The following is a 26,652-nucleotide window of genomic DNA, read 5'->3' as shown; positions in this document are numbered from 1 at the left end:
GAACCATTGAGTTGAAGTTACCGTTCTAACTTTTTTTGGAGCCTTGGGCGTTGGAATGTTTAATAATATGTTATATTAAACCCTGAAATATGTAAACCTACTTGACCAAAATGTCGAGCTCATGTATGCGTTTTATCTTTTCACCCAAGTAACATTTTTTCCAGGAGTTCTAGAAGAGCTCTTCAAGATAGCTACAGCATAGCAGTTTGGACCGCGGTAGGATAACATTCTCTTCAAAACTTCTTCAGGAGTTTGGAAGAGTACTTGAAGAAAGTTTTATCCTACCGCGGTCCAAACTGCTATGCTGTAGCTATCTTGAAGAGCTCTTGTAGAACTCCTGGAAAAACATGTTACTTGGGCATTCATCATCGGTCTGATGTCTGAGCGGGCTAAGGCGTCAGTCCTTACTGTTGGTGCTGGGTTTGAATCCCATCGGTTGTAACTTATTTTTGTGTTAACACCAATTGTGTATACAGTATTAGAGTGTAACAAAAATGACTTTTTGGCGGGCATTCAGGGATTTGTTCAGGTGGGCATACTGAGCCTAAATCCCAAATATGAGCTTGATTGGACGTAACAGGAGCTGGCGCTCCGCCCTTCAATTTTAAATGGGATTTAACCCGTAAAAAAAGATTTTTTCAAAAATGTCACTTTTTGAGGCATTTTGCCACCAATGCGTTTACCAAAACATCACTGGCGTGTAGGCCAGATCCTTGCGCATCTTTTGGTATATATAACATTGAAGTTTGGAGCATCCTGGAGCTCGGTACAGACCTTCAAAGTTTGTCATTTTTTCGAAAAATCGGCCCCGGCAAAAAAGATATGCGTCGCACCTCGCGACGCCCGAGACGCCATTTGATTTTGCTGGGACCGATTTTTCGAAAATATGCCAAACTTTGAAGGTCTGTACCGAGCTCCAGGATGCTCCAAGCTTTAATGTTATATATACCAAAAGATGCGCAAGGATCTGGCCTACACGCCAGTGATGTTTTTGGTAAACGCATTGATGGCCAAAATGCCTCAAAAAGTGACATTTTTGAAAAAATCTTTTTTTACGGGTTAAATCCCATTTAAAATTGAAGGGCGGAGCGCTAGCTCCTGTTACGTCCAATCAAGCTCATATTTGGGATTTAGGCTCAGTATGCCCACCGGAACAAACCCCTGAATGCCCGCCAAAAAGTCATTTTTGTTACATCCTAATACAGTATGGAATATTAAGTGTCTTCATTCACAATGGTTATTTTTTGCTGTATTTTTTGGCTACCTCAAGTATGATTTTTACTAAAAACTTTCAGTTTTTCGATTTTGTAAATAGTGCCCATGATTGAACATATCTCAAAAAACGATGAATTCATATTTAAAATTTACTGAAATTTCTTCTAAAAACATTGGTTGCTGAGATACAGCAGATAAAAGAAAAAAACAAACACAATTGAAGTTTTTGTAGTTTCAACTAATTAACACGAAACTTGAAAGCTTGAAATATTTCTCCGGAACTTCATATGAAATATTTCTGAAGCATAAGCTTTCTGTTGTTTATGCGTCTACATTCCAATAGTTGTCTCGCCAAACGTTGAGAAGAGTTTGGTCGCTTATAGTTTCATCGATGTCTCTTGTTTGAATATCGCAAAGATACGTTGACATTTTCGGATTAAAGTAACATGATTAACTAGTCGTAGAAATAATTTAATCTACATTATTTACAGAGCATAACTTAGCATAAAAAATCGTCTATTCTTTCTCCTAAATAGGTAACGAATCTTCAGCTAGCAAATTTCGGCGTCTTCGGCCGTATTTTGGTCCAGATCGGGTAACCTTAAATGGTAAACTATCAGCGAGCGTCGCTGCAATGACTTAAAATGATAGATTTTACTTTTAAACGATGGTTTGAATCTCTTTCGTATAGTTTCGTTTACGCTTGCATTTGTTTTATCCTTACATCTACCACTAGAGAAACGCATACAGCACATAGAATTCACTCCGATATTGGGGGTCAACACGCGCACTTATAAACTAACAAACTAAAAGGACAAGACTTTGTTTCGCGAACCATCAAACGATGGACGGGTGGTGTTCTAATGTTCTGATCAACTGCTCTATTGCTTAACTTAAGGATTACACCTGCACACGCAACACGAAGGAAACAGGAACCAGTCCATGAAGATACCCTTGCAGTCGTTGTCCGGATCGTACGCCAGTAGTCGGTGCCATTTGTACTTTTGCTCGCAACCACAATCCCCGGAACAGCGGGACGTTTGAGTTTTCCTGAAGGACGAGACTCAATTGAGGGTCTGTTGGATTAAAAAGTAGGTTTCCGATACTTACGAGCACACCTCCTGATGAATAGCCTGCTCGAAGTGTTGCGTATTCACGATGGCACGGACTTTCCCCGCTGAATTGGAAGCCCAGTACGGCGTAACAATTTCGATCTTGGACTCACAGGCATCAACCCTGAAAAAAAATCACATATTAATGAAGGAGAATTTCAGCTAAGGTTGTGTTCCACTCACCTTCCCGTACTCTCCCCGCTGCTATCCGTTGACGATTGCCGCCCATTAGTCCTGCTACTTCCGTTCCCATTTCCACTTCCAGCTCCGCTTCCGGACCCGCTCCCAGAACCACTCGATCCATTGCGACCCGTGCTCTGTCGTTTCTTGCGCAGCTTCCCAAAGTACGACTCCCCACCGTTGACGTACAAGTCCGGCTCGTCCGCCGACCCCGGCGCCCCGTACAGATCCATCAGCTCTGGCAGTATCGTGAAGGGGTCATCCGTGCCATGCAGGTGCCGTTTCCGCTTCCGACCCCCCGTTTGGCCCGGCTGCTGCAGCGGTGGATACCTCGAAGTCATCTCGAAATCGCCGTACATTCGCTTCATCAGGGCCTTGTTCTCGTCGATGAACGTTTCAATTTTGTCTCTGTGTGGAAAAACAAACAAAACCTCGGCTCAGTTCAACGCGTTCATCGTGGGATAAAGACATTTATTAGACCCGCCGCGGCCGGTTCACACGGCAAGATCTGTGACAGATTGGAGGATTAGCTAGATCGAGGGTGACGATAGTGAAAGATATCGCAGCGGTGAGGGGCGACGCGACACGGACGACCTTGCCATTCTCTAATCAAGTCTTACTGGTGCCGTCGGCTGACGAACTCCAGCGCGATGAGTGAGCTCTGTTTGCGTAGCTCTTCGAGCTCAATTCGAGCCAACTCGGGCTGACCTTTTCCTATGCCTCTCTAAATGTCGCATTGGTGCTGCATAATTATAAATCTTATTGTTTTACGATTGTATTGTCGACGAGAGGAAACTGACACTTTGGAACCGTTCTGAATATACTCACATTGGGTAGGTATTGCCCGCCGTCGGGCAGAACAGCTGATGGTTCTTCTTAACACAAGGAACACCTTTGATCACATCACCTCGCACGTTGAGACCAAGCGCTACCGACAAGGCCGTCCACCAGATCTGGAAGAACGAAAAGAAAATTGTTAGATATTGCTAGGTATTAGGGTACAAAGAATTCAAACAAAAACTTGAGAAGATTTAATTCAAAAAAATACAAAATTATTTGATTTGATTGTTGATTATGTTTTTCAACATTCAATTTGGATGCCATGTAGAAGTAATTGATTCAATATTCGATTCGGAATAAAAAATTGAGACACTAATAAAAAAATGCTAGCTGGATAATACCGCTTCCTATTTAAAATGATTTTCTTAACTTTGTTCTCCTTTTTTGAACGTAAAAACTCTATTCAGGCCTATTTTCATGCAGCAATTAGAATTTATTAAAAAAATATTTTCCAGTCGATATAAATACTAAACAGGTTCTTAGTTCAATGGTCTTTTCCAACTAAATCTCTCCTAAATTTGTCAACCGCAAACGATGACATTTACTTATTATCACACTGAATTCCTACAACACCCAAAACCAGTTCCGCAAAAATGTGACCCGTCTGGATCGCTAATCATTCCCATTTATAACAACACCAGCGATAGAATTCTCGCATCCAAAATAGTCTTGAATTTGTCAACCGATGATCTTAAGAATTCCAATCTACCCGAAAGTTGAAATTTCTACTCCCTCCCAACCGCCATCGAAATCCAAACTGGCCGAGATGAAAATGTCAATGAACCACACATGCGCCTAAAGTATGATTAATGAACTTTTAATATGGAAATGTAATTCGACCGCGGAGAAAAGAGCAAACAAAAGATCGTAGGCCACCAAATGTTTATGTTTTTGCGGTTGAAAAGGTCGCGCGACGTCGAACCAACTTCATAATGATCTTTACGACGGCAGGGTTCCCATCCAACGGGCAGTTTCGTAATGAAAATTAATTAGCGTCAATCAACACGTGCTCCGAACCCGCTGCGGCCATCTGTGTGTTCTTGGTGCGCGAAATTCCTGCGAGAATCCCCCGAAGACGATGCGCTCGCGCGCGAGGACTCGTTGCGAATCATTAATCACTCCGCTCTCCTCAACAAGTGTTTTTTTGCTCGAGCTGGACGGGTTGTCTGTGACAGATTAAAATATGCCAATTTTTTATGCAAATACTCGCGCGATCGCGCCAAGAATGCGCGGTTTATCGCGATTCCAGGCTGAACTTGAGCTGACGTCGAAATTAATCAGCCGGAATTTCACCTGCGAGCGAGTGTGTCTCATGCCGGGTTCTGTATCGAAAACCGGTTCCCCACTGGGCAGCGATGTCAAGCTTGATTTATTCGTACAGAACGTGGCGGAGAGGCGATTCTAAACATGGGACAAATCAAACTGGCAGCACTGCCGTTTCATCTCTGTTTGATGCTAAATCGATCGTTCGCTGACCGATCTGATCTCGATGAAATCACTCTCGCGGAATTCGAATAAATTCTAAATTCGTGCAGAACTACCCATGCCGGATATATTGGCATCGCAGGCAAATCTGCAACTTCATCTCTCGTGCCCGGATTCCACCCGCGGGGGCAACATAAACATAAAAAGCCATCACGGTGTGTTTTGACGGGGTCTGTCAAAGTTGTCACTATTGTGTTGGAGCTCCCTGCCCGAGGCTGGAGAAGGAAGTAATTTTCTCCCGAGGGCAAGAAACACAATGGCCGATCGTGACCATGAATCGGTTTATGACTGGCGGTACCGATCGTTGCCATTCACACTGAGCCTGCGCAAAGATGAAGTATGAAGTCGCGTGTCAATTAATCTTGGGGTGGTATTTAGACCACATTTCCTTATTCGAAATTGGTAGATGAAGAACGTTACTCTGTACAATTCGGAGATCGTAATCCTGAGAAGGAAACCCACCTGATACATATCTTGACCACCTGTGGTCAATTTGACTGTGGCGACCACCACCACCGCTGTTGACAGCAGCCTGCACTAACTCGATAATTCAATAGATTACCTGCAAACACCAACCAGCTGCCCTTTCCCGGCCAAAGTTTTCCACAGCCGGCACTCGATCTCGATAGCGTGAACTGTGGCGGCCATAAAACCACCACACCCTGTCCCGCGATCCAAATCGAGCAGTGTTTCAACGACAATCGGCGGTGGTGACGACGGAGAGCTGTACGTTATTAAAATGTAAATTAATTTACGTATCGCGCAACTGCGCTGCTGCTCCCAGGGACAAGGCCAGCTATGTCGGCAGGTTCTTGGCGCTCTGTGGACCGGTAATTCCCTTCCCGTGACACTCTGGTTCAACTGTAACCATGGTCGAATATGTATCAAGATCGTGTTGAAACCATTGCTACCGTGCCAGGGGTAGCATGAATGATTGAATTAATCAATTTGACGGTCGTGATTTTGGTGGCGTCCAGATTTTTGTCTTGAAGTCTACCGATGTTGATTTTTATTTATTTATAATCTCATAAACTGTCACGCCAAGTTTGTACGTGCAATGAATGTATCTTGGAAAAAGGTTTTGCAAAAACGTATGTACAGATATTGAGCATGAATCAGCGCCTGAGACTGAACATTCGTTGATTAGCATTCCAAACAGGTTGATCCCGATCAACAACGGTTGATGGCGATACCAACTTGATGTGTCCACACGGCAAACCATGTGTACAATTCTGACGAACGATGTACGGAGTAGAGTAGTTCAAAATTGACTTTTGATACTGGGCATAAGTCATATTGATTTTTTCAATTAACCAAGCCATTAACCTAACTCACCAATATTAGCTTGATTGGTCAAAATCCGAGCCTTGGCTTGGCTTTCTTTGCGATTTTGTGTTGAGAAAGTCACTCTTCATTTCTTGACATTTTTTAGCATACTAGCAATTTTTAAGTTTTTTGTAAACGTCTTAGCAATGCTGGCCAAACTAACTATTTGTTTGAATTAACTTAATGATTAAGCTAAGTGATTTTTCACTCTCAACAAGTGCAATTTTCGCGGGGACAGACGGAAAATCAGACGGAGCGTGAAAAATGATAAAACAACATATGAATTCTAATGTCATACTAAATTCTATATTATGAATCCAAGATAAGTTAATTTTTAAGATGAAGCTATGAGGGTATGTCCCGGAGTTAAAAACCGTCGACCACTTGCTTGTTGCAGCGGTAGACCCACGTTGGTCTTGACTCCAAGCAGTTCTTGGATATCCCAGATCATCCCAATAAGTTGTTACAACAATCAGGGTTGTTACGGACGGCGCGGATCGCGCGGATGGCGCGGATGGCGCGAATCGCGCGGATCTGGCGCGGATTAGCTGGCTAATTTTGCTCAGGCGCGGATTTCGCGCGGATAGCAATTTAGATGAACAAAATAATTGAGAACGATAGAATTTCTTTCAAATTACAAAGGAAAATATTATTAGGAATTAAATAAATTCAATCTTTTTCGTTGAGTTCAAAACGTCCATTTCTAAGCAGTTATTAATGAAGAAAATTTTCTTCTAAAAATTATTGATTTTTTTTTTCTTAATAGGAAACTTTGAAATAATCTTCAAGGAGCGATTTTTTTTAAATGTATTGAGATTTGTTATATAAATTTAACATAACATTACAACTCATTATTTTTAAAACATCTGCTTAAAAATTCAAATTAATAAAATTTTTATTAAAATCAAAATAACAAAATTCGAAAAATTACAGAATGAAACTTATTAGATTTTCTATGTTTTTTCAATATAAAAATTTAAATTTTGAAATTTTTGGTTTATTGAAAAAATTAAAAAAATCTGTTGCAACTCTAATTCAAGTAGAATTGATTCTACTCCCAATTATCACAACATGACGAAATCCACTTAGCAATCTGCTAAAATCTAAAAGCGAAATGTAATGTTAAAATTAAAAAAATATGAAATCTGGAATTCAACAATTTGGAATTTCTGAATTTACATATTCAAATAATAAAAAAATAGAATTCGTATTTTTAAATTGCCAAAACTTACAGACTCATAAAACGTAAAAAAGTACGAATGATAAAATTGAAAAATTAAGAACCTATTACAATATTTTTTTTTATTTTTTAAGAATGTTCGTTAGTTATCAAATTATTAAATTATTAAATTATTAAATTATTAAATTATTAAATTATTAAATTATTTAATTATTAAATTATTAAATTATTAAATTATTAAATTATTAAATTATTAAATTATTAAATTATTAAATTATTAAATTATTAAATTATTAAATTATTAAATTATTAAATTATTAAATTATTAAATTATTAAATTATTAAATTATTAAATTATTAAATTATTAAATTATTAAATTATTAAATTATTAAATTATTAAATTATTAAATTATTAAATTATTAAATTATTAAATTATTAAATTATTAAATTATTAAATTATTAAATTATTAAATTATTAAATTATTAAATTATTAAATTATTAAATTATTAAATTATTAAATTATTAAATTATTAAATTATTAAATTATTAAAGTATTAAATTATTAAATTATTAAATTATTAAATTATTAAATTATTAAATTATTAAATTATTAAATTATTAAATTATTAAATTATTAAATTATTAAATTATTAAATTATTAAATTTTTAAATTTTTAAATTTTTTAAATTATTAAATTATTAAATTTTTTAATTATTAAATTATTCAATTATTAAATTGTTAAATTATTTAATTATTTAATTATTTATTTATTTAATTATTTAGTTATTTATTTATTTAATTATTTAATCATTTAATTTTTAAATTATTAAATTATTTAATTATTTAATTATTAAATTATTAAATTATTAAATTATTTAAATGTTTAATTATTCAGTTATTAAATTATTGAATAATTAAATTTTTAAATTAATAAATTATTTTATCTTGCCATTTTCTTAGTTTGGATCATTTTCGAAGTCATATTTCAGTTTAGAGAAATTTAGAGAAGAAAATAATAGAAATTTCGTGTTTCGATTTTCCAGAGTAAAATTTTGGCGAGATTTATCAAGTACAAAATCCCTAGATTTTATAATTTGATGATTTATTTTATGGTTTTATTTTTTTAATTTAATTTAATTGTTTTTCCTGAATTTGTTTTTAAAGCAACGATTTTTAAATTGTTACAAAAAATGCTAATTTTGTTTCAGAAATGACAAAAAAGGTTCCACTTGGTGCAGGTGGGATATGAATCCATAACTGATCAACGGTACTGATCCAAATGCTTTCTGTATTATAATTTTTTCGTTTAAAATTTCATTCATTATGTTACTCTCTTCTATGTTTGTCGCGATTTTTTTTTATACGGCGCGGATTTCGCGCGGATTGGGTTTTGGGGTCGGCGCGGATCTGGCGCGGATTTTTTTTCGACTTTTCCGTAACAACCCTGAACAATGTAAATACCTACCACTCTCATTGAAGGAGTCTGGGTAGGATCCGTTGTCAACATTTTGAAGTTTTGACTTGTTTCTTTGGTAAGCTGACGCCCTAATCGAGTCCGTCCCATATGTAAAAACAACAAGTCGAGAAAAATGCAAGTCAAATTTGTCCGCCCATAAAGCTACGTGTTAGAATTTCACAAAAAGTAAATTTCCTACGGTTTTCAGGATCAAAGTACTAAGCCAATATTACGCCCATTTGAAATGTTAGTCTGGATTTAAAATTTTTGAAAATATTTTTTTCGAAAAGATAGGAAAATTTCACAAATGTTTCACGTTCTAACATTGTAAATCGGACCTATAGTTGCTGAGATATCGACATTAGAAAATGGTGGGTTGTTCGGGTGAGACTTAGAAAACATCAATTTTCATGTTTTTTAACCTTTGCATGGCAATATCTCAGCAACTAAGGGTCGTATCAACAAAGTCCAAAAAAGCAAAATATAGAGAATTTTCTCAGCTTTTCAAAAATATTTTTTTAATAGTGGGCAATCATGGGCACTATTTTTAAAAAATGAAAAACTGTGACTATTTCCAAAAAAGTTACCCAAAAATTGTTATAACTTGAAAACGGTGCACTTTATCAAAAATTCACTAAAGTACTTTTTGATTGCAAATTCGATTTTTCATCGAAAAATGAAGTTGAAAAATTTTTGCGACCAATATTTCGATTTTTTGAAAAAATCTGTATTAATTCAAAAAATCATAACTCGGTCAAAGATTTTTTGCCCATTCTGGAAATTTCTGAAAAGTTGGCATTTTATGTCCTCTAAAACATATCAAAAATTAAAAAAAATAATAAAAATAGTGTTTTTTTGCAAATCAAGTTTTAGTGACAAAAAGTTAAATTAAAAATCACCAATTTTTTTACCGTGTATCATTTTTTTTCAGTGTAGTCCATATCCATACCTACAACTTTGCAGAAGACGATCAAAAAATTCCTTCAAAAGATACAGATTTTTGAATTTTCACATATCATTTTTGTATGGACAGCTGCCAAATTTGTATGGAAAATTATATGGACAAACTAATGATGCAAAATGGCTTCTTTGAGCATACCGAAGGCACCAAAAAAGTTTCAGCCGGATTAAAAAATACAAAAAAAATGAATGACCGAAATCTCAGAGAATTGCTCGTCTACAAATTACCAACCTATCGTAACACCCACTAGTAATAATCATCCAAACCAAACCTATCAGTTGTACTCACCGGTATCTGGACGAACGTTCCGTTGCTGACTTGAGGATACGCGAATAATGGCACGACAGGAACTGTTCCATTTTTGAGAAATATGGGCCCCTGGATGGGCGTTACCGTGGGCATGCGAGGGTTTTTCCGATTATCTGCAATACAACAAAGAGAGAAAACAAGAATTCAGTCACCTTTCCTTTATAAGAGACAGCTAGCGTGCGACACTTGGCAGACGTAAAGTCTGACTAAACCGGCAATCCGTATGCCCCTTGGACAGATGTGCAAATTTTCGCGCGGAAAAGGTGATTCCCCGCTAAAACTGAACGAAGATGTGATCGCTCAGTTGAGAACCTTGCACTCTAGCCGACCCGCGTCGAGGCGCGTACACGAGTGTACAGTGGGCTCTAATTGTTACCGTAATCTGATTGAGGCGATCGCAGTCGGGTGATAACGGGTTAATATACACAGCCGACTAAGCGGTTCTAGGTAACAGAAAGTTCCAGCGCCAGACAGTTCTGGGGAATGCTGGGTGTAAAAAAAGAGAAAAAAAAAGAAAAATAGAATCACGTTAAAATTCGTCCCAAGTTATAAACTTTTTTCCAAGCTATGATGCTAAGTAGAGGACTTGCTAAACCGCGTTAAAATTCCCCGAAAGCCCCGGACTAAACATGAAAGGTGTCGTCAGACCGCCCCTTTTCATCAACGAGTTTGTAATTACCGGAATAGTCACACGAAACGCACCCCGGCTGTCATGATTTATGCTTCCACTTCCCCCAGCGATGATCGCTGATCCGGTAGCAGGGTTTGTTTTGTTCAGAACATCGAGAAAGCACCGCACAGCCGATGATCGTGCCGCGCGATCGAAGCTTCATGAATTAATTGTTCACTTCCAAGAAGATGCTCACATGATCGTGTACCCTTTGCGCACAGGCGCGTGCTTCATTACCGATGGGAACCGGCGGTTTTATTTTACTTTAATAGTATGCAATTAATTGTGTTATGAAATCGTGAGCTTCGTTTTGCGTGCAGTAAAGAGTCGTCGTCGTCTCTGCGTAAACTGCCCGACGTTGACAATGGAACCAACTTTAACATCCCCTCGATCATCACATCTGCCCAACTGAAGTGAGTGATGGAATTCGTTTTCGAAACTGACAAGCGCGATGCCATTCAAATCAAAAATCTGCGCTCCAAAATGATCTACGACGTCCACCCAAAAGTGACAGCTAGTGTGACAAGCGACAGTCATCAGATTTCCTCGAAGTGAAGAATACCCTATGGGGCGGAAAATTTGAATACAATAGGGTCGTCTGGGCATTTTTGGCACGTAGCACGCGAGCATGAGCGGTGAACCTGCTGAGCTGTTGGGTCTCCCGCCAACTATGCGCACTAATATTCAATAAATTATCTCAGCGTCGTGCATGTTAATGCACCACTTTCAAAGCATTTGCATGAACGTATTTTCGCCGGTGGGTGTAAGAAAAAAATGATCGACATTAATCGATCGATAAGTCAACAGTTACTCTAAATTGAATGGCTTTATATCAATTTTTAATCAAGCACAAGAAATAAATCTCATGATACGGTTTAACAGCATGTTGTTAACAAATCATTTTAAAAATATTTCCGGAACTTATACCTCATTTTTATTTCAAATGGAATTTGTTTTTATTTTTGAGTACAAATTATTCCTATGCACACTTATTTTCGATTTTCTATCCAAATTCAATTCTGGTTAGGAATTAGAGAAAAAATAAATAAATTGGCAAAAATGTATGGGAAAACATCGTTTCAGATTTTCACCGGCAAGTGAGGCTATTTTTAACAAAATTTCTTAAATACTCAAGATCCTTAAATTAAATTCAATGTTTTCTACATTTTTGTCAAAAAGTTCCAATAATCCGAGTTGGATGATGTAAAAAAATGTTCATTTTATTTATTTATTTCGTTATTTGAGCATAATTGGTGTGAAGTTACTATCCTAAGCTGAGATGTGGACTACCTTTCAACAGCTGATCAATTCAAAGTTGGGGACAGAGTTTGCAGGTGCTTAATGAATCGAGTAAATCTACTGAAGGAAAAAAGTTACAAAATAACCTTCGAAGTAGCGTAAAAAAATGTTTTCTTAACTGTTATAACTTTGTTGATTACTGGCCGTTCAAAGTTTATGTCGTTTATCCTTCAAATCGGCCCGACAGAAAATTTCAAAGTTTTAAAAGAAATAGAAATCTAATTATATTAAAACAATTTGAAATACTTTTTTCAGCGACGATTATTATATTTAGAATGTTTGGGTTTGTAAAAAGATACTTTTGGTAAAAATTTTGATACACATTTCGCTAAAAAAAATTTTCGCATGTCTAGAGACAAAAACTTCAAATGATATTTGCAGCGCCTTAGTTACTTTTAATAAACGAATATCAAGATCTTTAAAATTCATGACTTATTACATCAAAATATCTTAGATCCATCTTCAAAAAAGTCTACAATTAATATTGAAGTTTTAATAGGGTTGTCAAATCACCATTGTCTTAATAGGAAATATGCTGATCCTTTCGAAGAAAATATATGCAGAAATGGTCAAGCTTGGTCAGGTTAAAAAACACGTATTAAACAAAAATGCGATTTTGGTGGCTACAGCTTGAAAACAAAGCAAGGATTTAGAAATGTTTAGAAAGTACTTACTTAGCAAATTTGATTTGTTATCTTAAAAATAAATTCATTTTTTTTATTTTTCCACAGTTTTCAAAACGCACGAATCTATTGGAAAAATTATAACACTGGCAAATTCCTTTTAACCAAAATGCTCCAAAGCTCAAAGGATGGCATTATTTGTATCTTAAAACATCGTCAGTTGTGTGCCATCTTGTGACAATTTAAAACTTTTCGAGAAAATCGATTTTTTAAGTTTGTTGATAAATAATTTCAAAACTATGAATGATAGAGCCAAACTTTTTGAAGCAATCGGTTCGTATACTATCGCTTAACAAACGCTCCAAGTTTCAACTAATTTGGTTACACCAGTTAAAAGATACAGTCAATAATGTAAACAAAAATCTGAAAAGCACAAGTGTCACAAGTGTGTTTCGAAAGTAAAATTGTACTACGTGTCACAAGTGTGCACGTTCCCATACAAACTAAAATAAGCTCAAATCAATGGTTTAATCGACTTAATCAGTATATTTTTATAAACAAAAGGTTGCATTGCCTTTAGAAAGTATGTGTGTACATAAATTTGTGAAAAACAAGAAATTTTTCCACATTTTCTAACAACATGTTTGACGTGTCACAAGTGTGCACAATCATTTTGATGATAAATTGGTCTATGTCACAAGTGTGTATTGCGATATCCGGGAAACGGCAGCGAGTTTCCAAAATCGGGTTAAAGCATCTTGTTGTGTTTGTTAAGTATAGCAAAACGTCATCATCAAGGTTTTTTGGTAACCAATCCAACGATAGTTCGCATTATAGATCCGGATATGCTTTTTTTTTAAATATCTGAGTCTCGGTTTCAAAGAAGTGTATAAATATCACTTATGTGCTTATAACTTTTGATAGGGTTGCCAGTTCTTCAACCTTATGGAGTCGTGCTAATAACTTTTGAGAGGGTTGTCAGATCTTCAAGCTTTATGACTCATTAGAAAGGCCTTTTGAAAACCTTGCCTAAAAATATTTAACATGACGAGTTTTCTCACAAAAACTAGTTTTTTAATAATCTTCCGAAGTTTAGACAACACTTTTGAAGTACTTAACTAAACTTTATAATTTTTGATTGCGACTTATGGGCCCCAAGATGGATTGAATGAAACCAAAACGAGATAATCAAGTGCAACATCCCTCAATCAACATCCCTCCACACACACAGACATTTGCTCAGAAATTGATCCTGAGTAGATATGTATACGTAAAGGTGGGTCTAGGAGGTCTAATTAAGAATGCGAATTTTAAACCTTTTAAAATTTAACCCGATAATGTAAAAAATAATCGACTGCCCTTAAAGCTTAGTGATTTATGGATTACCCTTGATTCAATATAAAAAGAAAAAAAGCTATAATCTTGCTCAACACAATAATACCTCAATCAAACAATGCATAGCTCTGTGTTCCCTCAACCTACCACAACTTTAACGAAAACAAACACTCGTCGTCGCAACATTGTTGCGAACGACGCCGCCAGTCACAGCGTGGTTGTACAATAACTTGTTCAAACTGCAGCAATCTTCGAACACTTGAAAAAAAAAAAATCTTCGAACACTCCTCCCGGGTTGCTTGTAGGATCTCGATTTCCTGTATCACGGTAGAAGTATCGATTTGAATACCCGTTTCGCCAGCAATTATGCATTTAAATCACCACTGCCATCACTCTGCGGTGCAGCACGAGACTCTCTGGCAACACCCTCCACCAGTTAGGATGCACTCCTGACCATCGTCACCACCACTAGCTGCCACTTTTGCTTCATGATAAATTCCAGCACGTCTCGGTAAATCATCGCGAAGTACAAGTGGCAGCCGTTGTCATAAGGTGACGGAAATCTCGGCAGGGGGCTCAACCGTACTCTTCCCGGGGAATAATTTATGGCCTGCGTTGGGCAAGTTCAACGAATTGACGTTTTCTGAGATCTGTTTAACGAGCACGCATTTTCAAGTGGTTGTGAAATTCATTGTTGATAGTCCAAAATCCAAACCGCGTGGTTTTCGTGGTTTGAAAGTCAAGGTTAGATTTGCGCCGACTTCGAATGCACCCACCTTGAACAGCTTCTCGCTCTAAGAGCAGGGTGTGATTCATACCCTAACGAAACGATTCAGACGTACCAGACGCCCCAGTACAAATTACAAATATGAAATCCCCACCACACGGTCCCAGCTTCCCCCTTAACTCACCGACCAATTGCTCTCAGTATGCAAATAATGGCCACCACAGCGATAGCAGAACGGAATGAATTAGAATTCAAATGCAGTTACAACTTCCGACATTCGTAAATTATGACTGACATTTAGAACGTGTCGGGGAATTAATCACCCGCGAAATAGCATTTCTCAGAACGAAAATAATGTCTTTCTTGGTGACACTTGAAGTGTGCGTTTCTACTTACATCGTTTTAAAACAGCGAGAAAATTCGTACAAACCTTGAGCAAATCGGCACACTAGTTTCTCTGACCGACAGCGCGAACTGACCTTATCGGCCGAGACGTCAATACGATGTTATTAGTGTACGGAGACTAAAAACAGCTAATCTTCTCGCGAGGATGTATAGATGTAAAACATCTACTAGGAAGGTGTTGTAAAAGTAGCACCGTTTAATTGCGGCGTCCAACTAATTGCGCCTTCCAGAGTGTGAGGTTATACAACCGGCAAGTGAAGCTGGAGTAACTAATACTACGCTTGATTAGCTTGTGTTTTTTTTTTTGTTGTGAAGTACAGTGGAAGCATCTTCCAACAGCCAGACACCCTCAATAACAGTAATTATGAGATCCGTGAGCGAATGCTGCTACACATTCTTGAAAAGTTGTGTGTGGTCAGTTTTCGATCGAAATAGGCTGAATTATACTACAAGCCAGCTATTTACAAATTAACTTAGTTTTTTTACAGTGATTTTCGTAACATTGTATTTTTGTAGACCGGAAAATTTTACGAATGTTTCATATTTTAACATTGATAATCGGACTATTAGTTGCTGAGATATCGAATTTAGAAAATGGTGGGTTGCTTGGATGAGACTTAGAAAACATAAATTTTTCTGTTTTTAATCACTTGCATGGCAATATCTCAGCAACAAAGGTTCGTATCAACAAAGTTTATAAAAGCAAAATATAGAGAATTTTCTCAGCTATTCAAACAAATTTTTTTTCAAAATTTAACAAACATGGACACTAATTTTAAAAAATTAATAACTGGCTATTTTTAAACAAGCTACCTAAAAATGGCTTCAACTTAAAAACGGTGCACTTTATCAAAATTTCATTAGAGTTCTTTTTGATTGCAAATTTGATTTTAGATCATAAAATGAAGTTGAAAAAAATTTGCGAAAAATATTTCGATTTTTTGAAAAAATCAGTACCATTTTTTTTTCAGTGTAGCCCTTATGCATACCTACAACTTTGCCGAAGACACCAAATCGATCAAAATATTCCTTCAAAAGATACAGATTTATGAATTTTCAGCTGCCAAATTATAAGGACAAACTAATGATGCAAAATGGCTTCTTTGGGCATAACGAAGGCGCCAAAAAAGTTTAAGCCGGATTAAAAAATACAAAAATTAAAACTTAGAAAAAAGACCGATTTCGTAGAGAACTGCTCTAATGCGTTTTACTCTTAAAACAGTCAGGCGGGAATGGGTAAGTCTCAGAGGTTGCCCTTCTTGACTAGGTGTTCTCAAGTGTCAACTTCCAGCAACTCTCCATAACTTCTGTATGGGTAGTGTCGGCTTAGGCTTAGTGCGCGCAATCGACATGTTGTCAGCGAACTGTCGATGGATTAATTTATTATTTTTAATGGCACTCATTCTCATCACAGTCCAGTTATGATGCTTTTTTATTCATATCGCACAAGATTCAAGGGGTACCCTTTTGCCAGCAGAGAACAGATGGAGGCTCGATGTTCAGCTGGTCAGGTTTGGTTGTGTCGTGCCTCTTGCGGCAAAGTCGCGTGCCTAATTGCTTCATGTTCTGCGCAGCATCCTCCACCACGCGGGACTCGAGTTGATGGCGCAGCATTTCTTTGTTTTGAGTGTTTATTGCTTCATTGTACCCCGGCCTGCAGATATGAGCTTCCGCGGCTGACCGGAGTCAATATACTGTCGAATGGGTTAATTGGTCTTGTTAAGGTCAGCGGATTTGCAGTTTTGACGGATGAGCGTCTTAATGGCTACCGACGGGCCTCCAACCGAGTGGCGATGCATTTTTATGACGCCACAACGTGGCACAGGGATTGTAAATAAATTTACAGGATTTATTGGCCGTGCCAAATTAAGCATTCCTCGAAAGGGCTTTTCCCTGTCTCCACACGTGAGTCACCTCGGCGTCACGACGCGGAAGCGAGCGCTTCCGGGAGTTCGTGTCCGGGGATGCGCGTAGCGCTGTGACGCACGGCGACGATCCGAGCCGGAGATACCACTACTTCCGACCGGATATTCTCAGCCATCAATCACTTTGCGTCAAGTGTTCCGTAGGGTGTAGGTATCAACAGTTGTAAGGCGTGATTGAGGTGAGGTGTTTGCATCGATTTTAATTTATGCAGCGTCGGTACTCACTCGCGGATGAAAATTGATAGAGTAATGGAGTAGATGCATCTATTGTACACTGAAGTATGTGAGATTTTCTGGGAGATTGCCGTTCAAAACTGATTCATATTTGCTGTTTATATAGATCCTTGAACTGCGATGTATATTGGTCTCTATGTTTGAAAATTCAAAATTACATCATCCATTGCGAAACACGGATCTCCCTGTCAGCATTAAAAATTTCTTTCACGTCCAAAATTAGAACGGAGGCCCAAGGGCCCCAAAATGACACCATCAATCAAGGAAACGAGTTCAACGCACGTGGTGGGTTTCCCCATCCGTTCCTAGCTCATCTGGTGGCTGACCACGTCCCAGGTGAACCGGCTCAAGACGGTTCCGCAATGGCCCGGTCGAGGGCCCTCGAAATTCAAGTCAAAAACCAAGAGCAACAACACCCTGAAGTACCCTACTCAAGACGTGCGTCAAGTGCTTCGTATGCCGAACCGTGCGTGGAATTGGTGATTGAGTGATTGATTGACCGACCTGCGGCCAGAGTGGGCACTTACCGGGAACTCGGTCGGAACCGCTGTCCTCATCGTCGTCGTAGTAGTCTCCCTCGTCGTCGTCGTAATCGAGCACGGCGTGCACTTGGGCGGGAACCTTGGCCGGCGTTCACTTTGACGAAGCCGGGTGGCCGCTCCGGGACGGCACTCCCGGCGGAAGTGCTGCTGATGCCGCGGCCACTGTTGATCGGTGGAGGTGGAACTCGGTTCGACGCGGGTGGTGGCTGCTGGGGAACCTGCTGTGGTGGGTTGTTCCGGTAGGTGTTCTGCGGAGGTGACTGCGGAACGTTGTAGTTCACCGGAGGTTGCTGCTGGTTGTAGCTCGGATTGTAGAACCCGTTGTTCTGCTGGGGTGGCGGTGGCTGTTGCTGCTGATTGCCACCGGCTCGTGAAGGAACTTGGGAGTACGAACCCTCCCCGTAGGTTCTCGGAGATTGTTGAGGTTGCTGGTAGGCGGGTTGCTGTTGCCTCTGCGTATTTTGCTGCGGGTAGGTTTGCGGAGGGGGCAAGTAGTTGTTTCTGGGGGCTTGCCGATACTGTTGAGAACTCTGCTGAGGAGGTTTCGACTGCTGCTGTTGCTGCTGCTGCGGCGGCGAATAGGGACTATTTTTGTAGAACTCATGATCATTAGCGTCCGCCTCCTGGTGACCAGCTGGTCCGTAAAGCAGATTGTTCACGGCAGAAGCATGCTGACTATGGATCGGACTGACAGTAGCCCAAGCCGGAGCCTGTATGCTACCAAATGGCAGTGTGTAGTTTACTAGGGCCATCTTCCTCTTCTTTTTTCCTTTTTCTCACTCAACCCCAATCACTAATAGGTTTTATTGCTTCATTCACTGTCCAATTGCACTGTGCCACATCAAATGACACGAATTATTGCACTCTTCCTTGGCGAAGCTTCCACTGCCGCAAACATCGCGCTGAACTCAACGATCCCACGACTGCTCTCGAACTCTTCCGTCAGCTGCAATATCTACAAGTAATATCTGAAGTCACACTCATCTTCTCGATTTTAGCACTCGTGTAGCATCTTCAGCTTTACTCTTCCCCGCTCAAACACAGAGTTTAACAGATCACTAAACAAAAGTCCTAAAATCTGCTACCGTTTCGGGCAATCTCCGCCGCCAGACAGCATCACTTTGGACGTGATCACTCAGAGTCACACCATCGCAAACAAAACACACACACACGGGTTGATTATGCAACCCAGCTTAGTTCGTATATGTATGTGTGTGCCGATTGAATAGTGCAAGCGTCCTCACAAAGGCTTAAGTATGTTAATGTCATACGCGACGACGGTTGAGCATCGCATCGTCGTCAGATGGATGGAAGAAGATTTTCAAACTCATCCAAAGATCATCACAATGGTGGTGTTGTTGTTGCTGATGTTGATGGTGCTGTTGTTGTCGTCGTCATGAGTTTTAAGGGGAGGATTGTTAATATTAAAAAAAATTCTGATAAAATACAATTATTTATACTGACCTACAAAAAATAACAAAAATGCAGGCTGAACTCGAGGGGAAGAAACTTTAGGGACCCCAGAAATAGGAACACTTTAATTTTTTCAAAAATATTTAGACAGGGTCCAATAGTTTTTCTCCAATGTTTATATGAGGAATAAGAGCGGTTATAACTCAAAAATAATGAGTTTTATCAAAATTTTATAAAAGGAATGAACGAGTTTAAGCATCAGTTATTATCTTTAAGAAGTTTTTTAAAATGCGTTTTCAACACTTTCCAAAAATCACACACTCCTGAACACCAAGCATCTCCTACACTGTGCAGACTTCTGCACAGCAAAACGCAGGTAAAACCTGCCCCCGACTCATCTTGTGCCAATCGAGCTCCGAAAAAACGGGTTGTTATAATGCTGTTTAATATGAATGTATTTTTTTTCCTTTCTACAAATGGCCATATTCCATCCCAAGCCTTCACAACCCCTGCATTGTCAGCCAAAGACGATGAACTCGTATTCGATGACGTATCCGTAACAAACTGCAGCTCTACCTGGGATCATCCTCCTCATCAGCATCACGTGCTTTATCGTGATCAATCTAGTGCAAACACACTCTCGCGAGCCTTCGTATGATCACGCAAACAACGGGCTGACTTGGCTTTGATCTTTTTGCGCCACCACCACATTCGCGCAACACTCGAACTGCACTTGGTGATCTGCGGGCAAAGATGTGCTAAATGCTGCACGAATACCCTGATTTATGTTTGGGAACGCGATTTCCTAAATCTGCTGGCGCAACACCAACTTCTTCTTCTTATGAGGGCACGTTCGTCGCTTGTCGGCTGAAGACTTGAACCGGTTGACGCAACAGCTCCGCCCGCCAACACGTAGGAAGTTGCCCAAGAGTTGCGCGCTTGTACAGCAGCCAGGTGACTTTTGTGGCAAGTTAGCCCCCGGGAACATCGCTATATCGGGTGATCGCTGCTCTGTTTAGTTTAATTTGGTCTGATCGGTCGGAATCGCCCCCGGCACGCTGCCGGGGCCAAGAACGGCCAGTGCGCAACCGTTCTGACGGGGGTGGACGGACAATTTTATGGCTCGCGCGATTGACTCGTTAGCAGTCTGGGCCGGGGTCGTTCTGGGGTGCTACAAGACAGAACTTTTTGATTTGCACTAGATAACCTTTATTGGGGAACTGATCGTAAAATAGTGATATTGCCAGATTTTTGCCCGAAGGTTGACATTAGAAAAGCTGTTACAGATAACGAATAAGATTTCCAAAAACAATTTTATTGCATTTTTTTTTTTTTTCAAGATTTAAATTACACATACCCCTTCAACAATAAAAACATGGAAACTATTTAAAAAAAAGTAAACCCAAAATTCCGAGTCGAGAGAATCGTTTCCTCAAAATTATTGAGAGCTCAGCGCCAAAATCGAGAGAATAATGCTACCAACTCACACCACCATAACAAATTAGTTCATTCGTTAATTGAAACATTGAATCTCCAACACGTGTCATATATAAACATCTGACCACTCCTTGTTCACCAAGCTGATCCAAAAGCAAATTGCACAGCTCGACATTTTAAGTGATTTCAGTAAACGCTTCAGTTTTGTCACGGTATGATAGATATGGGCTAATCGAACACGCTAAAATCGACAGAACTGAATATTGGTGAATTCCCTGTCAATAGGTAAAGTTGTAATTTTGAGTAAAAATGCTATGGAATGATCAACCATGATTAACGGGGTGCATTCTTGTTACCCCCATAAAAACGTGGGGGCGCATGGTTGCTTAGATTAGAAATTTACAATTTTATTTATTGGCTGGGAAATCATTAGAATTCAATTCTGTCGATTGAAGCTTGTTCTGGGAGTCCAAATCTATCATACCTTGACGAAACTGAAGCGTTTACTGACATCAAGTTCAAAAATGTCGAGTTGTGTTGTAAACCTTTCTTTAGTAAGAATGGCAACAGGGAATCGTTTGTATCCCAAAATCAAAAAAAAATCAAACCATCCACATTAACGACCTCCGGGTCTTTTGTGGTCTCTATTGCAAGTTTCTGCTCGAACCTAGGATTCCGAAGGCTTGAATGGGGAGAGGACCCAAACCTCTTTCTACTCCAAGGAACCTTCCACCCCAGTGTTTGAACTGACGACCTTTGGATTGCGAGTCCAACCGCCGCCAGCGATTCCACCGGAGTAGGCTTGGTTTGGTGTGTTGTTTGTACTTATGGCATGGAGACAACTCCTACACCTGGAATGAATTAACGGCCTAACAACAACCAAGACCGGGACCGACATTTTACTTCCTCATCCGATGGAAGGTCGTTTGTATCCCACTCTCTAATTTTAATAAAATTATTTATTTTTTGGCGATATATTTTCAATATCAATAACTATGTTAAAGCAATACTAAATTCTACAACACAGAATTCACTGGCATATCACGCAATCCCCAAGAACCTTCACCCAAAATTACCGGTATGATTCAATCCTATTAGCACCTGATTGAGCGTCAAACGCAGCGCTTCATTGCGCAGCATCATCAAAACTCAGCCACTTTGGCTGGAAACAATCAATGAAATAAGCAACTGAAATAAATACCCTTAAATAGCTTCCACGTGAGTAAACATTTGCCCAAAAAAACACACATTAGGAGTCGGTCAGAACCAAACAATCAAACGGCTCGTCACCGCTGGCGATAACAAAAAAAGTCTGACCTGAACTCATCGCGAAACGCGTGACGATTAAAGTGGATGAACCTCATCATTAGATCACTACCCGATTAAACTCGAGTGAGCGAAGAAGAGTCAGCAGCGCTTTAAGAGGACTTCCAAATACGGATTTCAACAACAAAAACAACAAAAAAACTGGAAGCTCCGGGTGTCGAATTTCGTTCGGTCAACATTCGGTTCGTGACGGTAGCTCGCGCAAGTCACATACATCATTGTTACACAAAAAGTGGCGAACCCGGTTACAAGCCGATGTCACCGAAAGCATGCCCACGAAGCAGCATCGTTGGATTACGGGTCGAAGCCGATTAAAAGTTATACGAATTAATAAACGGCGATAAAAATACACACACCCGTCAGGTTACTAATGAACACCAGCGTAGAAGGAAGAGGACCTAATCGAACCGGACCCCATCATCAAGGCTGCTGCTCACGCCGGCAAGACGTGGCCAAACTGTAAGGTGTTTCCAGCTTGTTACATAAAACTTGGTTTGGGGAATCAGCATCGACGCATCGACGCCAGATATGAGGAGACTTCCATGCGTGAAACGACGACGAACCGAGCATTTGACAAGAGCGACCACTTTTCGGAATCACGTTTTTCGACCACATCTGACATATAAATAATATACTTTGCTGTGCTAAACTGTGCCGCAAACGGGGCGATTGGAGAATGTGTACCAAAACCCCGAGCGGAGAGTACAAAAGCTGTCAAACGTGATTTATGCCCTTAATTAAGAGTCACGTCTGATCTGCTCCAATCCTGGATTGCGGTCGGGTCAGACTGGCATGTTCTCTGAAGCAGGTATCCAGCAGAAGCAGTGGTACACTAGATTTATCACTCCGCCATAGTGCGCGACTACATTGTAGAGGGCTCGGCTAGGTCCTCGTGTGTTCAGATCAAACTGCATCCACACAAAGGCTTTGTTCTCCTCGAGGTGTCCGCCAAAGGGAGCAGTTCAATTAAGATCGTCGGATGCAAGTCAATTGGTTCTTGCTTAAAACCCTCTACATTCCACATTGCAAAGTGTCCAAATCAAACCAAAGAGCAAACCAGGTGTGAACACCCGAGGGTTAAGTACTGAAACGTGCTGCAGGGACCAGTTTTGTCTATATAGCATCCCAGAAGTGGTGGCTGGCCGTGTGCGATTTCAAAGGTTAGGACTCGGGGTGAAGCTGAATGAATGAGAGCGCTCAATGGATCGTTGTCATCGCCGGAGAGCAGCAGTTCAAACCGCGAGCCGACCGGTCGAGATTGTTTGTGCTCTGCTGCTGCTGCCTTCTGGTCGGCATTTTATGTATGCAAATCAGTCAACCAGTTGATCCTTCTAGTAAGCATATTCAAGGCTAGTAGTTTTGACGACGTGGTGACGATGACGGAGCAACACGCATAACTTTTACTGACGGCTGGCTAATGTGACTTTTATTGAGCGATTGCAATTGAAATATAAATTAATGTTAAATATGTCTAAGATTGATAATTATGATTTATTAAAAACTTAAACCCAGCTTCTAAATCAAAAGTTTCCGAGATGGCTCAAATTGGCTATGCGAGTTCCTTGGCCAAAATAATAAGACCTCATAATAATAGGGAGGTCCAAAAACAAGTTTCGCGAAAACTTAAATTAAAATAACTAAATTAATCCACTTATGTGGTTGGTGCGTTCCTCACTTTTTTCCAACAATGGGTGATATGATGGGTTTGGACACAAATTTCGTCTAATTTTGTTAGGTTCCGGAATACAAAAACACTCATATCACTCAAGGGCTCATGAGTGAAATCATAAGCGGTCATAGCTTAAGACAGGGTTGCCAGATTTTCAATGTTTTGGACTCGTTGGAAAGGTCTTTCGAATACCTTACCTACGATGGGTCGGATGATGGATCCGGACATTGTTTACATACATTTAAGTGAGATCCGGCTACAAAAAAAGTACATAAATATTACCTAAGTGGTCAAAACTCGAGACAGAGTTGCCAGATCTTCAATGTTTTAGACTCGTTGAAAAGGTCTTTCGATTACCTAACTAACGAAAATATGCGAAAACACATTTTTATACATAATTAGCACCGTAAACCAAGTTAGATGCGACTGGTTTGGTCGAAATCGGTTCAGCCAGTTCTGAGAAAACTGAGTGACATTATTGGTCACATACACACACACATACACACAGACATTTGTTAAGTTTTCGATTCTGAGTCGATATGTATACATCAAGGTGGGTTTTCGAGCTTTAAATAAAAAGTTCAATTTTAAAGCAAAATAATATCTTCTGAACAGCTGAACTGATCTACGCACGCCGAAATTAAAAACAAGTGATATGTTATGCTTCTGAGGAAAATAAAAACAAGTATATGGAAAATGACTAAAAATACACATAGGTTTAATTTAAAACTTATTTGGTGATTTAAAGGTAACGCGACCAAAGATCCGATAGCTTTGTAGTGTTTCTAGCTCTATGTAGTATTTAGAGCCGATCAAAGTGTCATGGTAGAACTGACAGTCTGAGCAGTGCTACCAACATTGTCAATGTCTATAAAAGGACAATGCGTCCACATGTCGTTCTCTTTCATCCACGAACCGTGGAGGTGCGTCTAGTTCTAACATAGACATTTCATTTATAATAGCTGAACTCGAATTTGATTTGAAAAAAACGAAGTTTATATTTTTATTCACTCTATTATCCGATCGATCGATGGATGAATTGATGAATTTGCTTAATATTGTGAAATTTTAATGTTTCTTGAGTCAATGTCAATGAGTTTGCCCTCTTTTTTTAAAGCATATTTGAAAGGATAATTTTGAAAAATATTTAATCAGAAAATTTTACTTCAAATCTTCACTTAGGGTTAAAAACAGGGCTTAGCTGAAGGTTAGTCGAGGTTAGTCTTCGACTAACAAGTTCTTTAAAAAATAAAAATATTTAATCAGAAAATTTTACTTCAAATCTTCACTTAGGGTTAAAAACAGGGCTTAGCTGAAGGTTAGTCGAGGTTAGTCTTCGACTAACAAGTTCTTTAAAAAATAAAAATATTTAAGTCGCCCTTTTTAAACAATTCGGCACCCTCAGCACGGGCCAAGTGAAACTTTGCATTTTGCAAATTTGCCAAGTTGCCTTCATGAAAATGTTATAGCACCCTCAGGAGGCCCCAGGGCGCTCAAAATGCAATTTTTTAAATATAAAAAAAACCTAAGGAAGAATAAAAAATGGGAAGACCTAAATAATGCGTATGATTTAACCAAGAGATTTTTTTATCAAAAAAAGAAGTTATGACTATGACTAAGTTGTCGTTAACATAGAACCCTTAGAAAACTCATAAACATTTAAGTCACTGTTAAATATAACCCACTCTCCTTATCCGGGAACGAGCATTCCGTCACCAGGAAAACCATAATGACGCCAGTTAGTAAGCAAACCCTCCATGTGACGCATCTCCCTCCCTTCCTCATCCCAAAGTCCAACCATGCGCTCTGGCTGTAAAGTATGTACTCAAACCCATACACTAATCACACATCTAAAGCATCACTCCTGCCTGTTCAGTCCTGCTAGTTCTGTTTGTTCTCTAACGGACGCGGTCTTCTTTCTTCTCACAAACACATGGGAATTGGCTGCACATCGTTTCAATGCCACCCCACAGCATCCGAAGAACACGCCGCCGACGTCGCGACGATGACAACAACATTCAAAAAAAGAAGGAAACAGTCCACAACAACACAAAAAGTCAACAGCGTTGTCGACCCTCGGGGCCACGCTTTTATCGCCGTCTCGCCTTCGATTGCATCACTTTGAGACGCCTAATTGCACCAAATTGCGCGCTTTTCTGTCTCGCGGTCAGCCGCCGTTCTATTTGCATTTTCATCTCGCTGAACAAACGCAAACCTCTCGATAGGTCGAAGACGGATTGACAACATCAACAACACAACAACATCAGCAGCAACAAAAAAATCATCAACAAACAAACTGGCGCGGTCGAGTCGGCAACACAGGCCAGCACACTTTTGCTAGAGATGAAAAAGATGCTAGTCGTCGAATCGTCCACGCGAAGCCGTTGATAACGACATTGAACTTCAAGTACGAGTGCGGTCGCCGCGAATGCCCGAAACGGCCTGGAAATTAGCACTCGGCCGTTGTTTTTTTCGCGCACGCACCAATACTCCAAAACCACACACTAAGCTTAACTTTTATCACCCAAACCCGACCCGACGGAACTTACACAATCGACACTGTGAACGACTACGGACAACCCGGACTCGGAGGTGCTAGCTCGGCTAGCGCACGGAACAAACTGAACGTCAGCCGGGGCGCGAGATTCGGTTAAAACCGCACGAGGTTCGGACGCGAACTGCTGACCGGTTCAGCGGGAAGTTTGTATGCTCAGAGAGCGTCAGAGAGAGTTGAACGAGCACGCGGATATCGCGAGATTCCGCCGAGATACTAAGAATTTGCGCGCGAATGAACCCGAGCTTGGAAGCGCGGATGTTCATTGGACTTCATTTGGTGGAGTGGCTGGAGAACAGGAACCTTTTCGCAATGCTTTAAGAAAATATCAACTACGAATTGACAATTTGATAGAACGGATTTGCATTTGATTCATCTTAAAGTATATTTTGAAAACAAATATTACAAATACTATTTAAAAAGCA

The 26,652-nt window shown here is 39.6% G+C and overlaps 1 protein-coding gene across 1 annotated transcript; it reads right to left on the bottom strand.

Annotated features, from left to right (window-relative positions):
• Positions 1 to 1,670: 1,670 nt before the first annotated feature.
• LOC6033122 (protein spaetzle 3) lies at positions 1,671 to 26,302 on the bottom strand. The gene is given in 8 exon segments (XM_038255644.1): positions 1,671 to 2,265; positions 2,326 to 2,451; positions 2,511 to 2,915; positions 3,336 to 3,460; positions 10,048 to 10,181; positions 17,814 to 17,899; positions 17,901 to 18,783; positions 26,223 to 26,302. Coding segments are annotated over 7 exon segments (1,713 nt in total). The 5' UTR covers positions 18,581 to 18,783; positions 26,223 to 26,302; the 3' UTR covers positions 1,671 to 2,108.
• Positions 26,303 to 26,652: the final 350 nt, after the last annotated feature.

This window comes from Culex quinquefasciatus, chromosome 2 (assembly GCF_015732765.1).
Source record: "Culex quinquefasciatus strain JHB chromosome 2, VPISU_Cqui_1.0_pri_paternal, whole genome shotgun sequence".
Classification (NCBI taxonomy): Eukaryota; Metazoa; Arthropoda; class Insecta; order Diptera; family Culicidae; genus Culex; species Culex quinquefasciatus.
This window is presented reverse-complemented; position numbering and strand designations above follow the sequence as displayed.